This window comes from Rhamphochromis sp. 'chilingali' (genome assembly GCF_963969265.1).
Source record: "Rhamphochromis sp. 'chilingali' genome assembly, chromosome: 12".
In the NCBI taxonomy this organism is placed as follows: Eukaryota; Metazoa; Chordata; class Actinopteri; order Cichliformes; family Cichlidae; genus Rhamphochromis; species Rhamphochromis sp. 'chilingali'.
In genome coordinates this window covers 31,141,616-31,162,659 of record NC_137939.1, presented here as the reverse complement: position 1 = coordinate 31,162,659, position 21,044 = coordinate 31,141,616, and the positions used below count along the sequence as shown (strand labels likewise).

The following is a 21,044-nucleotide window of genomic DNA, read 5'->3' as shown; positions in this document are numbered from 1 at the left end:
ATTATTCAAGAATCCACAATAGCATTTTTCTAAGAGCAGAAACAGAGCAGAGAAATAATAACCTCTTCACGCTACACTAACTGAATTTGTTATTGCGAGTTTGTTACGGGCCACTTCTTCAGATCACCCTCAGAGGTGTTCTCTAGCATTTTCGTGAGAACTGTTACTGATAGTTCTACTTAGCTGATGCCAGAAGTCTAAAAACATAAGCATATTAGTTTATCATTGTTACTTAAAGTGTGTTTCAGTAGTGGCTGCATGGTGCAGTGGTTTACACATTTACTTCAAAAGCAAAAGATCTTTGGTTTGATCCCAGGAGACCTTTGGGGAATGTGTCGTGTGTAATTTGACATCTGCCAAAACAAATAACCAGAATGACCTGCTTAAAAAATGGGACATACTAAAGGTAGCTTGATTTAAAACGCACTGATCTGGAGGACTGAAGATTCATGCATACATGTTGTTTCAGCACGTGACATCTGGGGTGCATCTTTGCTCACATGATCATCGTAGCAACAACTACCAAACACTCACAGCTCACCTAACTGAGCTTCCACTATCAGTTAACATGAGCAAACCCTTTTTGAGTAAAATAGGGTGATTGCAAGATGCAATAATCAACTTCCCCTTTATTGAGATGTTAAACTGTATAAGCAATTATCCCACTCTCTGGATAATTACATAATGGGTTTTGATTGGCTGCTGGCAGCACTGGGGCGTTTAAAGAAAAACGATGTTTGATTAGCTGGCGCTTGAATTCGTCTTAACTAAGCACATAAAATGGTTCAGTTCGACATCAGCATTAGATTGTATTTCTGAACATCAGACAGATTATAACACTACTGCCTGTCTTAAACTTTTTATTTCTATTTTGGGTGTAAGTCAAAATTACCACCAGATATTAATTCACATATTAGCTGCTTTCCAGCCACCAGCAAACATCACAAACAGAAGAATGGGCTACCTAAGAACTTCTAATTTTATTAAAAAACTGGTGACAGAAAGGCGCACAGACAACAAAAAAACAAATTTAAAAAATCCCTCAATGTTCTACTGTTTAATGCAAAATGACAAGATTAGAGTCTCACTGGTCTATTATTTTTTTATGTATGTTGACAGTCTCCTGCATCTTGCTGGACATCTTCATTTTTCTGGTGAGGACGAGTAATAAATTAATACAGTGATCATCATATTTACCACGAATTGGCAATGACCAGTGACAGAGGAATTTCTTTACAATCAAATAACAGTATTACCTCACTGCACATAAAACTATGTGTTAATGGCAAATTTGATTAAAATATTAAAATATAAAAATCAAAAGTAAAGCATTGAGCTCAGAAAAAAACAGGCATGCCAATAGAAGAATTTAAAGAAATCCAAGTTGAATTAAAAGTCTTCAGCACTGTATGACATCAATTGGGGATTAAATATATCGATGAAGATTAAGGTGTTTATTAGCAAAACAACTGATGAACTAGTTTCTCATTACCCTGACAAAGATTGTGAAGCCTGCGCTTGCTGAATCTGTATGTTTTATTAAACTGGAAATGGCAGCGGTAGATGATATTCTTCATGATATGAATCATCTCTGTGAAGCTGAGGCGGTTTTGGTATCTGACTGGGTGGGATGCCTCCTGGGCAACTCCTAAATAAGCTGTTCCAGGTATGAGCCCCCAGAATACACCCAGGACACACTGAAGGTATTACATGTCTCAGCTTAGATTTTATGCACACAGAAATATGATGAAAACTATTAAAAATGTCATTTGTGTGGATTCCTTAAAAATGTGTCAGCTTTGCCTGGTAGAGGTTACACTGGACCTCCTTTTATTTTGTTTTTGCAGAAGTTCACACAGTCATTTCCAACGCATCTCGAAGACAGTTAGAAATTCTAAGTTGTTGACTTGATAGTAAGACCAGACACCACACTTATAAGAGGAATAGGTTCTCTTGGTGGGGACAGAAGTTTTTGTTCCGTTTACTTCAAAGGTGCACTCTTTAATTGTTCAGATAACCTTCCTTTCAGTTAAAATGTGAAACCACAGCCAAAGGCCAGTAATTAGCATGTCATCTTATCATTTATTTTCTGTGAAAACATTCATATTTATTTAAAAACACACTTTAGAAATGAGACAAAAATCAAAATTTATGCAAATCTTAGCTTTCTAGTCAAAGTGTAAAAAGGCTATAATTTAAAAAGAACCCTTCTGAGAAGAAAGGGATGTTATGTGGTTTAACTATTGCAGAAACAAAGTATCACATGAATAGGGAAAAGGTGGATAGGTTATATAAATTCCCTGTTACTATTTTTTATATGTCTTTGAAAATATGACACCACTTCTCTGCTGTCAAGCCAGGAGTTTCCTCTTCATGGTCAGTCTATAAATAATTTGGTAGCCGTCATCCCAGCCGTAAAGCTGCTTCTCCTCAGGGTTGTATTTCAGACTAGCGTGGGCCCCGTACCTCCTGGGGAAGTAGATGAGTGGAGCCTCTTCACTGAGCACCATGTCGTTGACGTCAAAGACACACTGAACCCGCGAGCGACTGGCCAGACGGGTGTTGTAAACGACATAGACAGTCCCGCACACTACAAAAGCCGCCTCTGCATTTTCCCGCGGGCATCGAGTGTCCCAGATTTGCTCTATATCAAGAGTGGCAGCGTCCATCTTTGCAAGGCTGATGGTTGGTTCACTGTCACTGGGGGCATACAAGAGCCAGAGACCCCCATCATCTGCTGCAAGGTCTGCAACAGTCTCTGGATTGAGGTTGTACACAGTGGCACGGCCCTCCACAGGGAACATGGCAGTTTCTGTCACTGAGCCACTCAGAAGGTCATATTTAACCACCTGCATATCTGCTTCAGCCTCCTGCTTTATGTAATACAAATAGCCATTGTAAACAGCGCTACCAGGGCCGCTCCATTCAGAGGGAAGCCTGATGCTTCTGCTGCCTGTGACTCCCAGGGAGCGTGAAAAGTCAAGTACAGATTTGAATTGGTAGATGGTGTTTCCTGATGTGCCATTAAAAATGTAAACCTTGGAGGATCTCGGGTCTCTGGTCCACATGCCCTTGGGACTGCCCACTCGTTTCATGATTTTCACTGATCGGATGCCAGAAATTATTTCCACACAGTCTGTAGCGAGAGAAAAAACACACAGAAGAGGATATTGGTGAAGTGGAAAGAGCCACTGGTTATGTTCACTTATTTTAAATTAATGGACTATTCATATACTGCATATACTTTAAATTATGTACATATATTTTTAACTGACCAGTACATCCATCTAGTCAGCTGCTCCAGTTGCAGATCATATTTGCCAGTCAGTTAATAATACCAGACATTATTTTTGTTAGTGCTGCAGGTCATTTCCATTTCCAGTAAATATCCCAGACCTGCCCAACAAACCCCCAAAATTTCCTCTAGAAGGAAGGAAAAAGCAACAACAAACCTCCTGTTTGAAAATGCCAGAAACCTGAAATGTTTATATGATAAGCTGTAACTATCTCAGGTTATCTGAAATATCATTTCAGATAAAAAGTACCTAATACAAAATATAACATTTAATAACCTTTACTGCAGTGCCCATCATACTGTTCCTCTACAATTTTACTACCACAGAAAAAAATACCCTCTGATAGTTTCATTTAAAAAAACAAATAATAATAATAATAATAGCAAAAGCAATAACAAAATAACAAAAGCTGTAAACTAAAAATGTAGTGATAACACCTCCATAAATTACACCTGTGACAACAACATTATTGTCACTGTCACTCTGTTAACAGCATAGACTGATTATAAGATTACTTAGCCTTATACATGAATCTATGCAGAGCCTACAACATAGACTGTTTATACTTTTACATGGCATGTCTGCGTTGTCTGCCACCAGAACAACGCTTTTATTCAGTTGCTCCAAGAAACACTGAGACTGTAACATGAAAATCACAAGTTCGCTTAGTCCATTTGTTTCACAAGAGAGCTGCTGGATGTAAGTTTGAGCTATTTTTTTAATCGACCCTCATTAATGTGCCATTGTCTGTGTAGTGTAATTGCTTTTCTTACTGTAATCCATGTGACTGATTACCTGGTTAAAGGGAAATAAAACAGACCAAACTGGAAAACTGGAAAGAGTTGCATCTATATTCTAAACCTCATGTCAAAACAGACATTATAGAATTGTATAAATATATAGAAATGTAAAAAAAAACAAAAAAAAACAGTGGAATTAATAAAAACATAATTTAAACATATTTTTCCTATTTAGTTTCATTAGCATGTTTCAGTAAAGTGCAACTCTTCAACTAAAATGTGTATTTGCAGCCTTTCACCCAGCAGCCTGTGGTCATTTCTATCTGGCTCTCTAAATTAAAGGCAAATTCAAACCAGTCGGGGAATTGGGCTCAGACTCATATGAGTGCAGCACAAGGGCAGAATGAAGAGAAAGAAGACTAATATCGTTCTTTTGCCAAAATATACACAAAACGGAAGCCCCAATGGCATGTATGCCAGCATTGTGCTTGCAGAAGCTGAACTGGGTCTCTACAATGCAGTAAAGTTCATTCTGGGTCACTTCACAGACGTTCACAATGGAGAACTGTGTGCAGAGATCATTCCGGCGAACATGAGAATAATGTCACTGACCTCAGGTCACTTTCTGTCCTTCCCTCCATGAATAGATTGCACACAAAAGCTAATATAGAAGGCTGTTGTTCAATCATAGACTTTATTTTGATTTTGAGAATACTGTGTATGACCATCATTATGAGCCTAAGCAATGGGTTTATGATATTACAGCCTAATCCTTGAATTAATGTGTTATTGATTGGCTTGTAAAGTCAGCCAGTAAAATAAAGAAATCAATACTTTTTTCATTTGCCTTGCAAGGAGAGTAAATGGCACCAAAGCAATTTAATGATCTATCATTGGGGGATTTTAGTTTTTGGAACCATTTAAGTTCAAAAATTATACATCTTCGGCTTAATGTGCCACATTCACTTAAATCTGCCAACGTGGAGTAGGAATTAAAAACTGATTTCACAACTTTTTACATCATGTTTCAACCAAGCTAGTATTACCTGAGTTAATGACTCAGTGCAGCAGTTGTATTGCAGCACCGTTTGCAGCAGTTCGCCTTGGGACGTGATGATTATAATGACAAACGCTGCGCTCAAACAGTGCAAACAGGGGAGTAGCTCTGCGGAAATAAATGAGTTGCATAAAGCCAGAATTCTACTGGAAAACATGACTGCACAGTGACTCAAAGCACTCTGCTAAATGACTTGTAACAGTGCCGTGTTTGTTTCCCATTTTCCAGAGGCATGGCTCTTCCGAGACTCTCTCTGCAGAAGGAATGGTGTGGAACCCGGTCCTGTAGATGTGTAGCTCTAAATATATACATCCCAAAGGATCTGACTGTGTCATTCCTTCACTGTGAATTAAAATAAAAGATCAAAGACCTGAAGAAGACATTTTTGCTGAGATGTATGTGTACCCCGCAGCTCACCAGAGACTCTAGACTGCAGCTCCTCCCACTCTTCTTCTTCCTCTTCCTCACCTCTGCTTTCCTCCATCTCCCAGGCCTCCTGCTCCACTACCTTATCTGCCCTGTTCGTGCAGGCCCGAGGGGACATCTGGGTTTCCACGTAATCCATCTCTTGTTCCACTCGGTCCACTCGAGCAGCTGCTCCTTCCAAGTCTTTGAAGAGCATGCTGTGGTGATTCTTTAGTCCATCCATGGCTTCGGCAGTCAGCTTTTTGAAATCCTTCATCTCTGTGTGGTACCGATGGGATTGCTCATGCCACAGCTGCATGCGGTCCTGTCAGACGTGCAGAAAGCAACACAAGTGTAAAAATGTACTGGAATATGTGTTTTTGTCTCTTTTTTATTCAAACCAGATGACAAGGAAAAAAACTGTGTTTACACTGTAGCAAACGCTGAGGTCATCAGTTTGATACAAAATAAAATTCCTGCCATGAAAACAGTATAAACAATGTATCCTGTCCATTTTCTGCTGCTGATGTAAAATTTTGAGTCTGTTTGATGACCAATCTCACTCTGTGTGGTTTCAGAGTAAATTTCTTTGATGCTTTGGTTTTAATTCCAGGAAGCTTTGATGTTGTCCATCTTTATAGTATCTTTGCAAACATTCATTTCATCTAGAAAATTAATCCCAGTTATTTTGAGTGCTACTGTTACTTATTTTATACCAACACAGTATCTGTGCCCAGGACTGTATTGTTAGAGCCAATTCTTCCTTGGTGCCCTTTGAAAACCAGTCAACATTTGGACAGGTTTGATAACAAACTCTTTGTGCTGTTATGGAGTGGAAGTTTAAGAAAATACCTTCAGAATAAAAGCATGGTGGAAGAGATCTGTGGGTTTCATTTGCAAATCACTTTATGCAGTTTTCTTCTAGTGTTTTGTAGGGCTGTGCAGTTAATTAAATTTAAATCGAATAATAAAATTCAATTAGAACTTAATCAGTGAAACATTTTTTTCTGGCCTATTGTTTTCTGAAGTATATAGCATTGTCATTTTGTGATTTATTCTGGTGGAGTTTTTTTATTGTATGTGGATGCAACCTGCTGCAGATTGAATGCAAATTGGACACACAACTGCATCTATAGAAGAGATGTAGGAGGAAGAGATTTTGGCTTTGAAAGTAAAATTTCTTGCGATTTGATTTGAAGTTGTGGAAGTGTTACACAAGATAAATGATCTTTGAAGAGTAACTTGCAGGAAATAAATGCCAGGAAAAATAAGATTGATTTCATTTTCGGAAAGAATACATTTATAATTTTTGCTCCCGATGTGGGTTTGACTGGCAAGATCGCTAAAATAATTTAGTCACTCACCTTAAACTCTTAAGGGTTTTTATTATTTTTCCCATTGAAGAAGTGGTAGGACTTTTTAAGGAAACGCAAGTAACCATGTTTTTGTTTTTTTGTGTATGGGTTTAAAATGCCGTATTGTTTTGTAATTTTGGTTACATATTGAACACAAAGGGTTAAATCGGTGAAAGAATACAAATAAAATGACCATTCAAACCACATTCAGCCTGCAGGCTCATGTCCTCTGTGCCACCTTTATCTTGATCTTCTAGCTGCTGCAGATCTGGCTCTATTTTTCTCCATTTGCCACGTTGCTTTGTAATGGCTAGTTACTTGAATAGAGTCTTTGTATATGTAATTTCAATTTTCAATCCCCCTAATTAGTCTACAAAAGCCCAATATGTATCCTACCAGCATGACATTTCTCATTGTGGTTCACCAGTCAGAGACCAAAACTGGGAACACTCCACTGAGTTCAGGCAAGTCTCAGGTTTATAACCTAAATGTCCATCTTTGGTATAAGTAAAGTTAGCATGTTGACTATTTTAAGCTTAAAATGGAACTAAATAACACTGCCTCAATAAAAGGCACAATTAAACAGATAGTATTAAATTGCTACGCAGAATACTTATGAACCGTTACAATCATAAACCTAAGGCTTGCTTACAGTGAGCTATCGAATTCATCACACTTGAGACTGTAAATAATGGAAGATACCAGTAAATGAATGGTTCCTTTATCGCAACATCTGTGCATTTCTACAGTTATAACTGACAGCAAGCTGACAGATGAATAATGAGTTGAGGTATATACCTGGTTCTAATGTTCATCTACAACAAACCCCAAGCAAGAAAGAAGTACGAGGACAGTCAGCTGCAACTGACACCAAAAATTGAATGGCAGCTTGGAAAAGTTTTGCCTTGTCAGATGAGTCTCAAGTTCTGCTGCAAATGTGGCAAGAATAATGTGAAAGCATAGATAATGGTCTGGAGGATATCTTCTTGGCACACTTACACCCCTTAATACAAGTTCTTTAAATGCCACAGCCTACCTGAGTATTGTTGCTGACCACCCTATGCCTTTATGATCAGTGTATCCATCCTCTGATGACTCATTCCAGCAGGATAACACACCATGTCTCAAACTCGAATAATCTCAAACTGGTTTCTTGAACATGACAATAAGTACACTGTACTCAAATGGCCTCCATAGTCACCAGATCTCAATCCAACAGTACGCCTCAGGGATGTGCTGGACAGATGTCAGTAGCATGTCAATATGGACTAAATTCTCAGAGGAATGTTTCCAGCACTTTGTGTTCGTGCCACATTAAGAAGAAATGTGTTATTAATCACTTTGAGAATAAAGTGGAGAATGAGTGTAGATGAGTTAGTGAAATCGATCTTTAGAATTGGTTTCAGTAACAAGGAAATTGTTTCTTTCAGCTCATAAACACAGTGTGGTGTGTTTATGAGCTGGACGATGAAACGATGGTGCAGAAAGCTGCATCTGGTCAGAAGGAAAAGAAACAAAGAAACTTGAGTGGGAAATGGCTGGTAATGGACAGATGCAAGGATAGCGATGGTTACGCCCTTGTATAGAGGATGTATGAGGATAGATAAGAGGATAGATGGCTGATCAGTCTGCTTCACTGACTAATCTACACAAGGCATTTTGTAGAGGGTATAGCGGCCGTGGAGGACTAAAAAAGTGGCTGGTGAATGTAAGCAAGTAAACTTTAGAAACTAGTATATTAGTATTTTTCACATTGGTAAGGATAATGCATTTACAGCCGAAGACTCAGTCGTGTTTCCAACTATAAACACTGTGGGAGGGTAAGATTTCCCTGTTTCAATCAATCAATTATCGCCTAAACTAAATAGAAAGGAGCACTGTATTTCTCAGCACATGACTGACACAGTGAGAGTGACAGGTGAATTATTTAGACTGAGATGTAATAACTGATAGCTCCCCTGCCTCCTTCCTCCTTTACATTGCTGTGAGCCTGTGGACAAATGGAAAGGAAAGTTCAATGAAAGCTTGCTGATGAATTGCCGTGTTCATATCAATGCAAAGGTTGAGCCAGTATATTGGAATTGAGACCACAGGGGGGAAGTGAGTGGGATTTAATTTTAAATGTATTTATTTCACGCTTATAACAGTTTTAAGGATGACATCGTTGCAACGGAGCCACACAGTTTGACTCTGTAAATGTAAACCGAAAGAATAAAGGAATTATTTAAATTACTCCCTTAGGTGAGCAGATATTTAATCCTCAAGTCAACATAAGTGTTTGACTTGCACAAACTTTCATGACATTGATATAACATGTAGCCTCATGAGAGCCACTTTAAAGAAAAACAATACTGAACACTCGGTAATTCGATTCTTTCCTCGAGGCTCTTTGTTTACTGCAGCTTCATTCTACCTCTGAAGAACACATTTCTCGGTTAGGCTGTTGGGATGTTTGATGCCACAGCCACAAAGGTTGGGCTTGTACTCATTACTGGTGTGTCACTATCTTAAACCCTGAAGAAAATGTAATATTGTTGGACAGAGAAGGAGAGGGCTGCATGCATCAAATGATGTTCCCCCCGAAGGCTGCTGTAGAGCTGATGAGCTGGGCAGACATCGCATTAATTGCTTTGCATTAGGAAAGGCATTAAATTCAAATCAAAAAAAGAGGAGGAGGCAGTCAACTGTTGTTTATGATGTTTTTATGACTACACAGAGATCTGAGCTGCCATTTAAAGCATAAGTCACTTAAAGGACAGTCGATTCTTACCTCAATAGCCAACAATCTGTTCTCCAGATAATCCATCAGCCCCTGGTAGTAATACTGGGCACCAGTGAAAGTCCAGGCAGTGGAAATGAGGAGGGCAAACAGCAGCTTCATTGTAAGCCGATCAATGGAACAGCTGAGTTTCTTTCTTTCTCCAAGTTTTAGAGGATTCTTTGGGTTGATGTTTGCCTCTGCAGAGTTGTCCTTAGTGTCAAACAACCCATCAACGCTCATATGTGGCGTGCAGTAGAAGAATAAGTTTCAGCTGCACATGCAAAAAGGTGAGAGGCATAGAAAGAGTAAGAGGCCACTCGGAGAGTTTCCGATTATTTGACCGCTCTCACTTTGCTGGAATGTTTTCACAAACTCTCAGGGAGGAGCCTTGTGCCTCTTACCCCTCTCTATCCCAAAAAAAGTGAATGTGCTGCACTCACTTTGTACTTGTTGTACACACTCCCGGAGACATGTAAGGAATACAGAACAAACAGAACTCGATACAAGTGCCGCTCTACTCCGATTACTTTTTTACTCAAAGAAACTTTATCATACTTTGTAAGTTTAGCACTCAGTAAACAGCTTTTAGCTTCTTTTTCAGTTTCTGACACCTTTAAGGTTTCTGTCTCCTGCAACTACTTGACATGCAGCTGAATAATGGAATCAGCCAATCCAATCCCCTGTTGGGTGATATTAACTTTCTGTTGCTGCTAAGATGATCTTCTTAGCATTTTGAAGAAGCAACTGTGAGCTGTGTTGAGAGAGACAAAGATGCCAATGCTACAGCTCAGAAATGGCACAAAGCTAGATTTAAGCTCAAGCTGTGACTCTAACACACATTACTGGAGATGACTGTACCTGGAGAGACTCGGTATCAGGAAACTGTGTGGCAACAAAAGGTAAATAAACTCAGGAAGTAAATAGGACTAATGAAATATAACCAACAAATCATACAGGGTACATGTAGTGAAATGCTCTATGTCCGAGCTGCGGACAGGCTGCAGACGTAGCCATGCCATTCCTGGGCTTGGTTTTAGCACAGGGGCCTAGCTAGGACTCTCACTGGATACCGGGTGGGAATCACTTGCAACTTGCAACTCCCGCTCCAAAGGTGTGTAGTCTTACCACTACACTATCCAGCTGCTCCAGCTGCATATCCAACCAACATGTGCAAGAAGGTAAAAGCAGAGTGTTTGTTTCTTTGCAAACAAACTCTACCACATTATTTTTGTCCACTGGTAAAACTGTAATGCAATGGATTACTTTAGTGGTAGTAATCATCAGTCATCATCACTTATACGACATGATACTCATGCACAGCATTCCTCCCACCAAGCATAAACTTGCCCATAAAATGAAAACTTTGACAGACATTCAAACATTCAATTCATACATTTTGTTGAAAAGGGGAAAGTTTAAAAAAAGAATCTTTCACATTACAGTGATTAAAATGTCAATATTCTAAAATAATAACAGTAATTTTGGTAACAATGGCTGCATTTGTCTTGGATGTCTAGATCACCTGTAGCTACACTGACTGCAAGTGAAATTTTGCCTTGAGAATAATAAAGCCTCCTTCAGAGTGAAGAGCACAGAGACTTGGAAACTAAAACAGGTTTTAAAAAGAGGAAAAAGACAGAAAAATTAATCATATTTTTTATGCTGATGAAAAAAACAAAAACTAATTCCAGCTACCCACAAGGAGCACAGACATGGCACACTAGTGACCAAGAATAAGGGGAAGACAGGACTATTTATACACAAAGGGTAGATTAGGCAAGACAGCTGGGGAGGAAATGAGAACAATCAAGACAGTCGCAGGGATGGGAACTGATTAACCCAAGTAAAACAGAAAATAAGACCAGCAGACGAAATACAAAGACAAGAAAACTCAAACTGAACACAATACAAATTGACACTGGGGAGACTGGAATGATAAACTCAAGACAGAAATGAAAATGAAATAATATTACCAAACTGAAAGGAAGTACAAGAAGGATTAGTGCCAATATATGAAGTCAGAACTAGAAAACATGAGTATCAGTAATAACTAGTCAGAAATCAGTACTATTAGCAGGCCACAACACACCCAACTGATCTGATAATGGCTGTGTACCATTTAGGCATGTTTTGCACTAAACAGCAGAAATCATAAATTGGTATTTATCCATTTTCTGTTGCTTATCTAAGTCCAGGTATCAGAGGCAGCAGTCACTTCCTCCTCCTGCTGGGATACTGAGGTGTTCCCAAGCCTAGACATGTAATATCTGCAGCACATCCTTCCATCTATAACATATCCAAAACCTGACATTTTGGAGGCGTCAAATGCCCAAAGCGCCTCATTTGGTTTCTATTGTTGTACACTTAGCCCCTCCTGCATGATTAAGCTCTCCAACATTCAGCCTCTTCAAATGTTTGAGAGAAAATTAAAAAAGATATTTTATAACAGTCTGAAAACAAAAGACTTTTCTCACTCAGCCAGATTTAGCCCAGAAACATTGCCCATGGACATCTGTTGATTGTGATGCTGCATATGTGCTGTTACATTATGAAATACGCTGCACGTATATTTCTCCATCATTAATCATAATTACAGCATGTGCGAAAACATGACCACATCACCATATTTTAATTGAAGCCTTTTCAGTACATAGCAGACTTTTGGACTGTCATAGCAGGAACAGATTTGGTAGCGATGGCTCATTTCCAACAAACATCCCAGTAAGCCATGACAGTGAACCAGCATGAACAATACCACGACCCTGTAATTACCTCAACTACACAGCACAGTTGTTTTTCGGTGCAATCGGTTACACCTGTGCTTCCCCTGCTATGAAACATCTGCTGTGAAAAAAGCCAAAAAAATACAGCTTGGCTAACACCTGCACACCTGGATAATCATGTGATTATCCAGTCAGATTAGAATGCGGCGGTACTACAATGGATAAAATCTCGCACACACAGGTCAGGTGCTCCGGTTAATGCTCACATCAAACATCAGAACGGGAAAAAATGTGAGCTCGGTGACTGTGGCGTAATTGGCGGTGCCAGACAGGCTGGTTTAAACACTGCTGATCTGCTGGGATTTTCACAACAGTCTCTAGAGTTAAATGAGTGTTTGGAGCCAACAGAGAGACTATGGTAACTCGGTAACCACTCTGTGCAGCCCTGGTGAGCAGAAAAGCAACTCAGAGTGAAACAACACATTGAGGCAGATGGACTACAACAGCAGAAGGCTGTGTCAGCCAAGAACAGAAATCCAAGCCTGCAGTGGGCACAGGATCAGTAAAACTGGAGATTTGAAGACAGGAAAAAACGTCGGATGAATCTCAATTTATTTCACTGAGGCTGCAGATGATCAGAATTTGGCATGAGCAGCATGAGTCCACTGACCAGCCTGGCTTTGTTTCAACAGTCCAGGCTGAATATTGTTGGGAATGTTGTTTTGGCACATTTTGGTCCTCTTATTACTGACGGTCACAGTGTGAATGCCAGTGTTTTTTTTAGTATTGTTGCTGACTGTGTGGCCGGCTTACCATCTTCAAGCAAGGATAATGCACCAAGCCATAAAGCAAAAGTCAAACTGGTTTCATGAACATGGCTCACAACTCACCAGATCTGAAGTCAGTGGGACATCTTGGGGATGCGGTTGGAGTGGAGAGTCACAGCATGAGTTTGCAGCTGACAAATCTGCAGACATTATGTGATGCAATCATGTCAACATGGAGCAGAGTCTGACTCAGAAATGGAATGCTGTTTCTAAAAGAAGTGCGATATAAGTAGTTTATCTAAGAAACACAAAATGCTGCTCTGGTATGACCTATAGCGACAGGCTTAGTAACAAAATAAGTGGAATATGCAAAAGAACAGAACCACACAAAAGCATAAAAAGAGGAAAAAGCAGAGGACATTAAAACAGACTGTGCCGGCAGATGGAAAGTTAAGTTACAAAGAAAAAAAAGAAAGGGAAAAAGAAAAAAGTTTGTATTGGTGCATTTGCTCCATTAAGCAAGATTTAGACATTTATGGCTTCACTGGTCCCCTGGGATGATCTAACTTATTGGTTTGAGAGTGGAGCTCTGTTCCCAGCCTGACAGCTGTGATTAGTCAATAACGCTGCATTGCACCTTTGAACGAGATTGCATTTCTCTGATGTGGGCAAACAGATTATTTTCACTGCAGGAGCATCCACGCATGACTCTAACATACAACCTTTGACCCCAAAGCTGAGTTTAGAAATGTACGAATGCAGAGGTGGGGTCACATAAGGGGTTATGAGATCCCACAGTATATGAAAAAGACACATTTAAAACATCTTTTTGCAGTCCATTTATGTCTCGTTTTAGCTGTGTTGCATCTCTCTGCTCTTTGTAGTGTTAGGTGTTAGCTATGCTATCTAAATGGTTGCTTTACGATGTTCCCAGGTTGTCAGAGATGTGGGGAATCTGAATTTTCTTACTATGCATGGAATAACTCACAGAAAGACCCAAACATGCCTATATTTATTGTTAAATTTAAAAACTGTCATAGTTAACTGTCTGGAAGAATCTGGCAGATGGTTGGAGCAAGCCAGGGAATACAAAAATCAGAGGACACAGTGGAAATAGTGAGATAACACAGATCTTAGGCAGGCAACACCACAGTATATGAAACTAAGACATCCAGAAATCCAATCCAAAGAGAACCTAAAATGTAGGTCTCAAACAGACTTCTGGAAGATATAATAAAATACACCAAGCAAAATATAAATAAACAAGAAACAAAAACGCTGGGTTCATGACCAGGGAACCACAGTGACCTGTCAGTGTTTCATCTTAGAAGTCATTAATGTTTTATGTTAAGGCTATTTTTATATTATATATTATGATGTAGAGTCTGTATTTTATACTGTTTATGCCTTTATTAGATGCTTTGAGTTATATGGCTTCAAAGAGATTTGGTTTCAATGTTACTTCCTGATTAAATAAAGTTAGCAAATAAATGTTCTGCTTTATCTTAAGCCTGTCTCATTCCCCTCTCCAAGTTTAAATCAATTTTTATAATTGTATAAGCCTTAAAATAGATATATAATCCTGGCTAAAGGTACCTAAGCCTTGCTACTTGTTGACCTTATATAAAATTTGCAAGTCAGCCTACTTAATGGTTTGAATGACATTTTTATTTATTCTTTATATGCCCTCAGTCCAGCAGGGTTACATCTGACCTTAAACACCATATCTTCATCACAATGACACATCCATTTATAATTTAAGTCTAAATTATAAATGAAAATGGAGCTGCAGTCAGATCTTCTTGTGGTTAATGACACACTGTATCCTTTTTGTTTTTCGTACCAGCTTTTCTCTCTGGTTTTAAACTGATTTAATTTACAGAGCGCTGTTCCAGTCTTCCAGGCTACTCTGCCTGTCTCACATCGCTGCATTGGCTGCAGCAAATGTGCTGTTTTAAACCTGTTTTATGTGTTTTAACCTTTTCATATTGTTAGTATTACAGTCTTCTCTTCATTTGAAAGAGATTTTTTTTCTGCTGTCAGCAGACGTGTCCATGTTTGTGACTGGCAACAAACTGCAAAAATCTTATCTTTTTGAGTTTATAACCCCTTTCATGTGAGTGCTTAGCCTGATTACTGATGTTATGGTAAATTAAGCCAGATAAGCAAAAGATATACTGGGTATGCTGAACTTACTTTGTAATGCTGCCCAATGGTGACTAATGAGGACCATAATGTACAAAATAAACATGTCGTATTCAGTAAGACTTGAAAATCACGGCTGAGTCCATAAACCCATCAGGAAGGAGGATACTGAGTGCATGGATCAAGGGAGCACAAGGACATGTTCCCATAGTCTTCTACAACAGCCCTACTTTTGGTAAAAGATGGATGCATCTGAAAGGTAAAGAGGCTTAAAACTGCAGGAGGGCAAGAGACTGGAAATCTAAGAGAAAACAGCCCCCGGCTCCCTTGTTCTGTGACCTCAATAAACCCTATTCTGATTTTTTAATCACTAATCTATCATCCAATCACTAGTTTCAAGTCTCATTGAGTAGAATATGAAGTTCATTATGTAAACATGGTCATTATTAGAGTCAAAGGGAAGGATTATTTAGCATATGATCATCAGCTAACGACTTGTCAATCACAAGTAATTAGCCAATGAGTGTGCAGTGTCCTTGGTTTGTCAGTCAGACCCACTCTTAGACATCACGTCCGCTTTCAAAACATCAAGATGATGATAGCGATAACGCTCACACTAGGGTTTCATAATGGAACTACTCTGAACAGTGGGTACATCCATTGTTTTATAATGACTATGTTTGCAACCACAGCAGTCACCGCTTCCACACTGGCTTCATTTTTGAGATCCATCTTTTATATCCAGTTGAAGATGATCCTTTAGAGTTGGCCAGTACCACCACTGCCCCCACCCCTCTGACTTTGCCCCTGGTTAACTCCTGCCACAGCAGATCAAGCTATGATTCATGAGTCTTGCGCACACTTCATAAAATAAACCACGAAGTTGCTGCAGCTTGTTGCCGCATCATCATCATCATCATCAAACTTTGATTAATGTGTTGGTGTGTCAAGTGCTGCAGCAGCCTGACGACGGTGGTCTAATCATACTCTGTTTCCCCCTCATTGTCTGTTGTCCGCGATCATCTCGGCAAGTCCTGAACTGAACCACAACCTCTTGTCTATTTTTATGCTGGCAGACAGCAGACCAGACTGGGAGTGTCGTCATGGTAACAAAGTGCCGAATGGCTGCTTTTAGAAACGAAATGGGCAACCTGGAGTTTGATCTAATCTGGAATACACTGCCTGTCTGGAGCTGGCAGGCGAGGGCACAAACAGGCCAGCGGCTGTAAAATTGTGTGTGTGTGTGTGTGTGTGTGTGTGTGTGTGTGTGTGTGTGTGTGTGTGTGTGTGTGTGTGTGTGTGTGTGTGTGTGTGTGTGTCTTTCTATGCCCCAGAGGTTTTGTTTAATCACACTTTTTGATTGATGTAATTACAGTTTTAGCCCCTTTTTTTTCCCATTTTGCTAAATCAATTTGAGCGTGCTTCTTGTGCTGCCTGCCACTCAGTGTGGACTTATAATCTATTATTAATTACTGCCTTAATTGCGCCATTGAGGCCTGCGATGTGATCAAAGGGCAAAACATCATTCAGGATTCATTATGTTCTACTAAGCACTGGCATATTGCACTCTCATAACCTTTTAGCTCAAGGCTGTCCTATGATGAAAGCTTTTAACTGTTGCTCAAATGTTTGTTTAGGATGGCTCTTTCTGATTCAGTTTATTTAAAAAGAAAGTGGAGAGAAATTTCCTGTGGCAAGTGTATTTTTTTCTTTTTCAAAGAAACCCTTCTGTTGTGCACGGATCATTTACAAAGTCGCCCACAAGATGGCGCCATGTGGCTTTATGTGAAAAAGCTAGTCATGGAAGAAGAATTCAGATAAGCCTCTGCTAGCTCCCTAAAAAGTTTAAACTTATCATCACTAAAATACACTTGTAAGGAGAGTGTTTGTGCATTTATTAATACCAGCAGGTGGTTGAAGTTGGGAGGTTTCAAGCTACTAATAAAAACTGCAATACTCAGTGCTGGCATCCTCCAAAGGGGGACAACATAAAATGTGAGGGGCTGCAAGATGATTAATGGAAGGGGAAAAAATATGCAAATTTTTTTTAAAGCAACTCTACTTAGGTCTTGCATTGTTTATTTTATTGCAGTTATTTAAAGAAAAACATCTGAGGAGTTCAGAAAGTTCATAGCTAACCTGTGAGAATCTGATGCTTCCTTAGAATGTGTCATGTGTCAATGTGTTTAAAAGCCTTATTTCCTTTTTTTTAGTGTAGTGTAGCTTCTAAACTTAAAGTAGCTTTAAAATACAGCTGTCAAATTGAAAGTACTGCAATACTTTGGCTCTTAAAATGCAATGGAGTAGAAGTGCGTGTAAAACAGGAAAAAGTGTAATAGTGAAACAATAAAGTCAATAAACTTTAAACTGTGCACAAATTCTCTCACCCCAACCAGTTGCAGGAGATGGCCCCGCCCCTCCCTGAGCCTGGGGCTGCTGGAAGTTTCTTCCTGTTAAAGGGGATTTTTTCCTTCCCACTGTCGCCAAAGTGTTTGCTCATAGTTGTGTTTTCTCTGTATGTATTATTGTAGGATCTACCTTACAATATAAAGTGCCATGAGATGACTGTTGTTGTAATTTGGTCCTGTATAAATAAAACTGAATTGAATTGAAGTTCAGTACTTGAGTAAATGTGCTTATACTTGTACCTCCTGAGATTTAGGCTTGAGCCTCAAATGGTATGAACAGTTAGTGAGTAAGTGCTCTGTAAAACAATTTAATGGGCACAAAGTGTTTTTCACAGCTATGTTGGTACTTCTCATTAGTAGGGATAACAGAACACAATAATGGGGAATGGTACGATATCAGCAATTTGGGTAGGTGTCAAATTCAGTAAGGTGCTGAAAAACCTCAGAGCTTTGTGATATGATGGGTTTTCCTGGCCTAAATAGCCGTCAGAAATCATGTAGGCTGTGGATACAAACAAACCACCACCACCTGGTTTGTGTCAGCCTGAACCGTTGACACAGCTCAGGATGGATCCATGTTTTCATGTTGTTTGTTCGAAATTCTGACCCTCCCGTCAGAATGTTGCAGGAAAAATAGAATCGTGGCGGGTTGGGGGAGGAAGTAGATGCCACCCAGCTGTCATATCGCTGTGTGATTGGTTGATTAGATATTTGCGAACAAACATTGAGCAGTTGATAATAAAGTGACTGGTGAGTGTATAAAATAATAAGTCTGATATCAAACTCTGATTTAATATAATTTAACTTGTTTCATTAGTTAAAGATCACTAGAAGTAAAAAATGTGTAAAATCTTCATAAATGAAGAGGAATGGCACTGTTTTTTTGTACAGTACATTTTAATGGACATCAGCATTAAAATTGTAAGATGTAAACATATGACATTTTAGAAAAAAACTGCTAACTTGTGCCCACAGTCACTCAGTAGGTCTAATTAAATAATAACAACAAAATACCAATGATGAATGTGTTTTAGTGATTTCAATGAAAAAGTAGTGCATCACTTTCTGTATGTGGCCTGATTATTTTTTATTATTAAACAACTGGAGACAAGCATTAGTTATTAAAGCGATAAAGTTCAGTGTTCAGTATGGTTTTGATCTAAAGTCCCCAAAACTAAAATGATTGAAAAGCAATTTTAAATGTTTAATCTACTTGTCTGCAACCGGAAGGCACATTTATATCAAAGCAGGGATTTGTTTTTTGGAGTTCATGATTTGTATAAACACCACCTTCACTGCACCATTCACAGAGGTCTTGTGAACTCCAAATAATTGGGTTTAAATAAATGTTACCATAAAATTGAGTAGACTGCAAAACCTAAGAGCGGTAACTTTGCTTATAAACATGAATAAGTGCATACCTGGATGCATGTTTTTGTGCGTCTGCCTCGGTGTTTATGACAGAGTGCCGATGATCTTGTGTAATCTCACGTCTCTCCGTGTGCTCGCCTTCACACCGGGAATCAGGAGCCGGCCATAAAAACCTGTTTCCTCTGCAACAAAACAAAAAAGGCAAACACCCCCCTAAAGGCAGCGTTCTTTATTGCCCCTTCGTATTGATTGAGAGGGTCAGAGAAACACGGCAGTCCGGTGCCAGGTCGTATAACAGCACAGACCAAATGGGTGAGGCAACGTAAAGCCTTTAGTCCCTTGTAAATAGCTTTAATACACCGGAGGCGCCAAATCACTTGACCTGCGTTAGCCCTGCCGTTTGGGGGCTTTCTGGCTGACTGAGCAGTGTGGAGCCAGCCCTTCTCCTCCCATTCTCTGGCTGTCACTCCAGGTAATAGTCAAGGTCTTATTAGTGGCACACTCCCCCTGTCTGGCTTCAAACCTTCATCTGCTGCATTTCAGCTGCTAAGGCCACATTTCTCTGTAGCCTAAGATTTTCTATAACTGAGTTTCTCACTTTATTGGAAGAGGGAGTGATGTTACTTTCTTGGACACTGAAAGGAGATACTGAGAAATCTGTGGAGATTGCCTAGGTTCAGCTGGGGGGGGGGGGGGGGGGGGGGGGGGGGGGGGGGCAATGTAAATCATTCTAAGACTTTCAGATTCTTAATTGGTAACCACAGTTTTGTAATCCATGCCCACAGGTTTGTAACTAGTGAGCACAAACTTGCAAAAATGTATTTCCTCAAAGAACAAGTTATGGAGCATTTGAAGAGCCAGGTTCAGTGATCCCCAAGAGAAGCAAGTCCAAGTGTGTCGTGGGGTTTTGTGACAACCTAAAGCATTCTCATTACACAATGTAATTTTGTCAGATGCTGCCTGTGTCTCCCTGTAACTCATAAGGTGCCCGTGCCTGGCCCAGAAAGCCGTAGCGAGATAACAAGAGGCTATATGCACACGGGCCAACTGAACACAGGTGAAAGTGATTAAACACAGGTTAAAGTAATGATGGAGGGGAAAAGGAGAGTAAACAAAGGAAAAAATACTGGAGACGTACAGTGTACGCTGCTCTTTTCCAAATAAGTGAAATAATAAGTCACTGAAGAAAAGGAACAGAGAAAACCAGGGGAAAAACTTAGAAGGCTTTGTATTTTATGTTTACTGCTTAAAAGATTACATATTTATTGGGCTTTTTACACCAAAACCAAGCTTTCATCCTGAAGCTGCCAGGGAAGTCCTTGATGTTTGCAAACCCGCTGGCACGGATTGCTCAGATTGTGAACCTGAGAGCTCGGTTCAAAGAGAGTACAGATTTGCACATGGCTTTTCTTTTCTCAGCTGAAGCAGTGATCCAGAGATTTCAAAAAGTAAATCAGTGAAGATGATTTTCTGTATAAGTCGAGACATTCTTCCCTAGTGCGCAACATATAAAACAATTTGCTCAATTAACCAGACCAAGATCGGTATCAAATATGCAATTATTTCAAATCATTTTGCAGTGAATTAAATTCAGCTGAGTTTAAGACAACAGTCACCTTGAGGCGCTTCATTTTAATAGGAAAAGACCACAATGTTGGAGGAAAAACAATCAGATAATTCCCTGTGAAGAGCACTTGGCAATGGTGGGAAGGAAGAACTCCAATTGAACTATGATCAGGGAGAGCAACCAAAACTTTGATTGTTAATTAAATTTTAATTAGAAACATGAAACAAGTCAGACTTAAGAATAAGAAGTGCGAGAACCAGAGTGTAAAGTTTAATATAGATTCAATTTAAGGTTCACTGTAAAACAAACAATCAAATAAAAGTTACTCCATAGAGTTTTAAATCACTCCATGATTTTCTTTCACCAATCAGCTGATTGTAGCGAGTAGCAAATGCACATTTGATGGTTCGATGATACGCCCATCAGATAACCGAAGAATCTTTGTAACT

At 39.4% G+C, this 21,044-nt stretch overlaps 1 protein-coding gene across 2 annotated transcripts; it reads right to left on the bottom strand.

Annotated features, from left to right (window-relative positions):
* Positions 1-971: 971 nt before the first annotated feature.
* olfml3a (olfactomedin-like 3a) lies at positions 972-19,191 on the bottom strand. 2 transcript variants are annotated; one of them, XM_080899131.1, is made up of 4 exons: positions 19,079-19,191; positions 13,228-13,304; positions 5,511-5,823; positions 972-3,136 (listed from the first exon to the last, which is right to left on the bottom strand). In XM_080899131.1, the coding sequence occupies exons 1-4, from the start codon at positions 19,086-19,088 to the stop codon at positions 2,352-2,354; spliced, it is 1,185 nt and encodes a 394-aa protein (XP_080755257.1). In that variant the 5' UTR covers positions 19,089-19,191; the 3' UTR covers positions 972-2,351. The 2 variants fall into 2 exon arrangements, with proteins under 2 accessions (XP_080755257.1, XP_080755256.1); XM_080899130.1 differs by lacking the exons at positions 13,228-13,304; positions 19,079-19,191 and adding an exon at positions 9,624-9,963.
* Positions 19,192-21,044: the final 1,853 nt, after the last annotated feature.

Excerpts from the sequence above, each read along its gene's own strand:
- olfml3a (XM_080899130.1), bottom strand. The coding sequence starts at position 9,854 with ATGAGCGTTGATGGGTTGTTTGACACTAAGGACAACTCTGCAGAGGCA. Across the intron at positions 5,824-9,623 it reads ACAGATTGTTGGCTATTGAG|GACCGCATGCAGCTGTGGCA; the intron begins GTAAGAATCGAC and ends CACGTCTGACAG. Across the intron at positions 3,137-5,510 it reads GCTGCAGTCTAGAGTCTCTG|ACTGTGTGGAAATAATTTCT; the intron begins GTGAGCTGCGGG and ends CTCTCGCTACAG.